Source organism: Lathyrus oleraceus, chromosome 6 (genome assembly GCF_024323335.1).
Source record: "Lathyrus oleraceus cultivar Zhongwan6 chromosome 6, CAAS_Psat_ZW6_1.0, whole genome shotgun sequence".
Taxonomy (NCBI): Eukaryota; Viridiplantae; Streptophyta; class Magnoliopsida; order Fabales; family Fabaceae; genus Lathyrus; species Lathyrus oleraceus.
Genome location: NC_066584.1, coordinates 500,266,283 through 500,272,282, shown reverse-complemented (window position 1 = coordinate 500,272,282; position 6,000 = coordinate 500,266,283). Strand labels below are relative to the sequence as shown.

The window sequence follows — 6,000 nt, the reverse complement described above, 5'->3', positions numbered from 1 at the left end:
TAGTTCTGACAAAATCCAGAGATGCATCTCTGGATAAAGTCGTGATTTTCTCTACAATGACAAAAACGCAACCACTGCCCTAAACCTCCAAACAAATGTCAATGCATGTCCGTTTAGGCTACCTATTTCGATTCCACTACTATCTAATGTAGCTAAAACAACTTATGATATCTAAAACATCATTCAAAACAGAAAGAAAGAAAGAATTTTGAAAAACTTACCTAATCAAAATGGATGAGAGAGAGACGTATGAGTGGAAGAGAAGTTTGAATAAATGAGAAAGAGTTTCAATAGTAGAAGCTTGAATGGATGTGAGAGCTCAAATGATATTTTGTATTTTGAATACTTTAAAAAAAATGAAAGAGGAAGAGGGGAGAGAAGGGTCTAACACATATATGAAACAAAAATGTCTGGTGATGCATCTCTGAACCACCCTCTGAAATTTTGAATTAATAATGTTTATGAAGATGTATCTTCAGACTTACCTTTTACACATATAAAGATATATTTCCGAATTAAATTTTAACAAAAATAATATGCCTCTTTAATTTATGCAAAAGAATGTCTACAAAAAATGTGTCCAAAGATGTGGAATTTGAGAGTTTTTTTTGGTGGTGTAAGAACAATAATCCCCTAAATTATAGGGATGAGAAAGAGGTATTACAAGGTATACACATAATGAAAATAAGAGAAAGGAAATCAGACAATAACTCAACAAAACCCCTTTTAAAAAAACAGATTTTAAAAGAATAATAATAGTCTGCCTTGGCAGCTAAAATTTTAATCTATGCTACCCGATCTATTTTTAAATTTCTGTCTAATTAACATTTTTAATTGAAACAAAAATACACTTCAAATACACTTCAAGGAGGCAAGGGGAAAGCTTAAATGGTAAAAGCATTATGATTATATATACAACCACCCCAGTAATTATTTCAGCTAAAGTAAGAGCTTGATTTCAAAGTAACTAGCCGTTTACCACAAGCTTAATTACAGTAAATAAGAGTAACCATAAATTCCATGCACCAAATTCAATGTACAGGTAGAATATATCACTCTCTACATCCCTTATGTGCCCAAATACAGAATTCAATTTCTTATATAACCCGATCAACATTTGAAACCCCCACAAGCAATAACCCATAATATTATAATTAAGATAAGGATTCCTCCTCCCACCATCAGCTTCATTTGGAGATTCTGCAGCCACATCTTCCTTCTCAGCTGCCTTCCCTGCCTCTGGAAGCTGTCGGCCTAAATTTTAATGCAAAATAAATGAAATTACATTAGTAGATTGTTTCAGTGTTCAGACATGTTTGGATTTGGATGTTAATTAATACCTGGAACTGCAAGTTTTCGGTTTTATCCACCAGAAGTTCAATCTTCTCTCCACGGTCCAAAACCTTTAAAACAGTGAGAGCAAATGATGTTTAAAAGTGCTTAGTATTCAGAAACAGAGTTTAAAAGTTCGAGTTTTCAGTTTTCATGTACACCATCAGTGTAAATTTTTTTTACACAATCAATCATAATCATCTGATCATTAAAAACATTATCATAACTACTTTTAAAGACATATATCCCAGTGATTGTGATTTATTGACAATGCAAAACTTTGTACACTAACAGTGTAGTCTACAAATTAAACTAATCATATAAAGCCATGGCCTAAAAGGGACATTTGCACTTAATATGGTTCCGGAATTTATCTTGTTAAATATAAGAGAAGGCCCTGTTACAAATGTAAACAATTTCAAACATAGCCAGAGGACTTTCATCATGGCTGGTTTCTTTCCTACATAACAAAATTTGTGTTTATCTCTCTCCATCATCTGGATCCAGTGAGATGATGGGATCCAAATACTAGTAAGTATGCCTCAATCAAAAGCTGAGATGAATGGAACATTTCTTGTACCAGCCATGTAAGTTTCACTAGCTAGATCAGTATAATATATGATTCATGTGATAAAGTATTATTCATAGTGTTCATCACTAGAAAACTTTCCAAAATACTGGCTCCAATTAACAGATGTTACATGTCTTTTACAAATGTGTGCATAAAAGGCTCAACCATCAGAGTCTTCATCTAGTCCCGCTTGGACAATTCAACACACCAGTGGCATAAAGAAAAGTAAAAAAAATAAGCATTTTTTTAATTATTGAACATAAGGTTAGCATTTTGTATTCTTAAATTTATGAATTGAATAATTTTAACTATAGTCAATTGACCAAGTTGAATGTACAAAAATCACATTGAGAATTAGGCGTTAGAGCAATAATGAGTGATTGTAATTGAAAATAGGGGTGGCAAAATGGATGGATTGGATGGATATGGATTGGATCGTTAATGGATGGATCAAAATAATCCATTATCCATTAACAATCCACTAAAAGTTTTTTAAAAATATCCAATCCAATCCATCCATTAAGAATAAAAATCCATCCAATCCATCCATTATCATATTTTTAGTGGATGGATATCCATCCATCCATTTCTTTTTCCTTTATAATTTTTCTTTTTTGAAAAAAATCACTTATTTTTTTGAATTTTTTTTTTTTTTAATAAAACAATATCAGCTTTTTTCGAGAAAAATTATTTTTTTTTCAAAATAAACATATATTTTTGTATTTTCGAAAAAAATAATTTAAAAATTGTTTTTTTTTTCGAAAAAAAATATTTTTTTTATATTCGTAAAAAAATAATTTTTTCGAAAATAAAATCAAAATTTGGTATTTTTCAAAATTATTTTTAAATTTTTGGAAAAAAAACGTTTTTTTGTATTTTCAAAAAAAATATTTTTTTTCGAAAAAAATAAATTTATTTTTATTTTTCAAAAAAAAAGATTTTTTCTGAATTTTTTTTTTCAAAAAAAATAAATTAATATTTGAATAAAATTATTTTTTTAAAATTAGATAAAAAAATCCATTGGATCATTAAAATGTGTTGGATGGATTGGATCAATCCATGCTTATAAATGGATGGATTGGATCAATCCATTAACTTAATTTTTTATGTAGTGGATGGATTGGATGGATTTTTTGATGGATGGATTGGATGGATTTTCTCTAAATGGATCCAATTGCCACTCCTAATTGAAAATAGAGTAAAGGTGACAAGAAAAATATAAAGTAATAAATGTCACACAAACAAATAAGGTCTTTTCCCATTAGGGAGTAAGTAACAGGGTCAAATGTTGTCATGACGACCAAGCATTGTCTAAACACAAATCATGTAAGCCTAACATTAATAATGGTTGGGGACTTTAGCCTACAAATCTTCTTGGTCTATCATTACTTGTAACTGTTAGAATACCCTCTATCCTTACCCGGGGTTATATACATACTCACACTCACATCACACATACACAAACCATTTACAGTGATTATTATACTACCATCTTTGCCACAGTAGGAGCTATCCTGATTTTCTCTCTAATGCATTCGTTCTTAATCCTATGTAGTGTTGTATGTGGAATAATCGGCCCTATTATTCTTATCTCTATGATATTGAACAGGTGAAGAATGCTTACTGCCATCTTAATATGCTCAATTGTTTATTCACTGAGATTAAAAAATCATTGTAAATAGCTTGAAAATGAAAATCAGCAATAAAAAAGGGAAGCAATGCCTTTGCCACATCAATTGACCGTAAAGAAATCTGTTAGGCTGCAAATTAAGAAGTATGCAACCCAACACAATTGCAATTGCGCGCTGTGCATGTGTGTTGGGAGGAAGAGTTTGCAAAAAAAGATCAAACAATAAAAGAGCACAGTACGGCTGGCAAAGCTATGTGAATATAGGGAATATTAAAACCATTAAAATAGCCAGTAGTAAAGCACCATGAAAAGAAGGGGAGAAAAAAAGAACACGAAAAAAAACGTAAGAATCAATATTTGAATGGACCAAGTTAGAAGCTAAGTATTTCACATGGTTAGGTGGGTACTTCTCAATTGCATAACTGTTTAACTCGCTAGGTGAACTGCATAACCATGAGGCAAGATTAAAATCCACAAGTTTGAAACAGAACAGCAATACTAATAACATCCTCCCTTATATATGATTTACAGGCCTAAACATAAAAAAGAACAGTAGATCCAGACACGCACTATTTAGTAATTAAACACCAAGTACCAGAGCTAAAAACATATTATAGAAACCAAAAGTGTGTATGTGTGTGTCAATAGGCTTAGCAATCACATACCTTCTCAATGTTATCCATCATTACACCCTTGACCTCAGTTATTTGAGCCTTCAATTTTGATAGTTTACTCATTTCTTCAGGATGGGTCAAACAATACTGCATATGCCCCTTAAGACTTGGCCTGTACAACAACATCAAAATCCTATAAAACAAACAACTAAAAAGCGAACAAAAACTTACAAAGGGATCAAGCATAAACCAACCCAAATTCTCTGTCAAGATTATATGCAATGCTAAACCTATCTTCAAACAAATCATCGTCCTCGTCATCATCAGCAAGTGGATGGTCACTTCCATTCGTAATACTAGAACCATAACGCTGTTTAAAATCATCCTTCACCCGTTCCAGAAATACAAAAGGAACACTCCTTCCAATCGATTCATCAGCAACAACAAGGAAAACTGCACATCATACATTATCCCATGTAATGTAACAGTCAAAACAGCAAATAATACATAAAAAAGAAGCAAAAAGAGTAAAAACTAACCAAATCCATTGTCTAAGAGGAAATTAAAGGTGTGACCATCACACGAATACGTGTATTTGGTGCTATTTGAAGGAAGCTTATTCAAACACTGAACAGCAATGGTACTGAAATTTCCTGTATACTGAGTGTGCTCTGCTAAAACAACAGTTCCTTTGGCAACAAAGCTATATATCAAACCCCTTTGACTCATCTCCAATTTCCACAACAACAACAAAAAAAAACTACACAGCCAGAAGATACACCACAATCACCACAACAACCTAATCAATCTGTAAATAACAAAATCAATCAAAAAAAATCCACCAAAAAAAGTCAAATTACAACAATCGATAACCCTAATTGAAGTCAGAAACTAAACCTAAAACGATTCCAAAGGAGGTTTACGAATCTAGGTGAAATTGGATTGTTAAAATTCAAATTGAGGAAAGAGAAGAAGAAAGAAGAACCTGAAGTGGAACGAGATCGAGAATCGGTGGTTTGATTCGTTGCGAAAGATGAATTTGATCGAAGAAGAAGAAGAAAAAGATAGGAAGGTGAAGGTATTAATAACGACAGCGTTTTCAGTTTGATCAGTTACGTGAAGCTACGTGGTAGAAGAGGTTTGTGTAATTATTGATTAATTAACACTTAAGTAACCAATAAACCCAAACTGATAAGTATTGGTACTTCTTACTATTAAAAGATTTAGATTAAAATGTTCAATTTTATATTTTTATTTTGTATTATAGTATCATTTTATTTGTAAAAAAATAATAATAATAATATAGTTATATTATTTTAATTAAAAGAGGTTACTTCTGATATTTTTTATAAATAGTACGATTTTATATTTAATTTTAGATATTTGAACTTGAGATGAGATTTTTTATCATCTAAATTAATGTCAACTTTAAAGGAAATGGATACAAAAGATGACTCATAAGACTCATAAGAGTAATAAAAAATTTAGAAGTCTTTAGTATGGGAATTTTATCAACTAAGAAAATTTATAAATAATCTAAAAAAATTATGAAGAATAAATAAATTTATATTATTTATACAGAAGTTGAACTTGGTTAAATAATTTGCATGGTAAGGAGAATGTTTATGGTAAAAAGAATAACATTTATCTTTTTAATAGATTATGAGTGTTTCAAAAAGGTGTGAAATGGAATTGAAGGGTGAGAATTTCTTGTGTCTTATCTAATTACATTTTAATTCATGTTCTTCAATTTTGTGACATTGTTAGACGAGCAAAAAGATGACAGATGATATATATGTTTCTCACCTCAATCTTCTTTTACCACCCTTGAATTCCTTAAAAAAAATGGTCAC

General features: G+C 30.8%; 1 protein-coding gene across 1 annotated transcript; it reads right to left on the bottom strand.

The window, feature by feature from the left end:
• Positions 1 to 884: 884 nt before the first annotated feature.
• LOC127091067 (vesicle-associated membrane protein 727) lies at positions 885 to 5,312 on the bottom strand. The gene is made up of 6 exons (XM_051029586.1): positions 5,133 to 5,312; positions 4,687 to 4,955; positions 4,402 to 4,600; positions 4,199 to 4,319; positions 1,341 to 1,403; positions 885 to 1,254 (listed from the first exon to the last, which is right to left on the bottom strand). Exons 2-6 carry the CDS (start codon positions 4,874 to 4,876, stop codon positions 1,111 to 1,113), a joined length of 717 nt encoding a protein of 238 aa, XP_050885543.1. The 5' UTR covers positions 4,877 to 4,955; positions 5,133 to 5,312; the 3' UTR covers positions 885 to 1,110.
• Between the last annotated feature and the right edge of the window lie 688 nt (positions 5,313 to 6,000).

Coding starts and splice junctions, on each gene's coding strand:
- LOC127091067 (XM_051029586.1), bottom strand. CDS start 4,876: ATGAGTCAAAGGGGTTTGATATATAGCTTTGTTGCCAAAGGAACTGTT. Junction 4,601..4,686: donor CCTCTTAGACAATGGATTTG/GTTAGTTTTTAC, acceptor TATGATGTGCAG/TTTTCCTTGTTGTTGCTGAT. Junction 1,404..4,198: donor TGATGGATAACATTGAGAAG/GTATGTGATTGC, acceptor ACTGTTTTAAAG/GTTTTGGACCGTGGAGAGAA.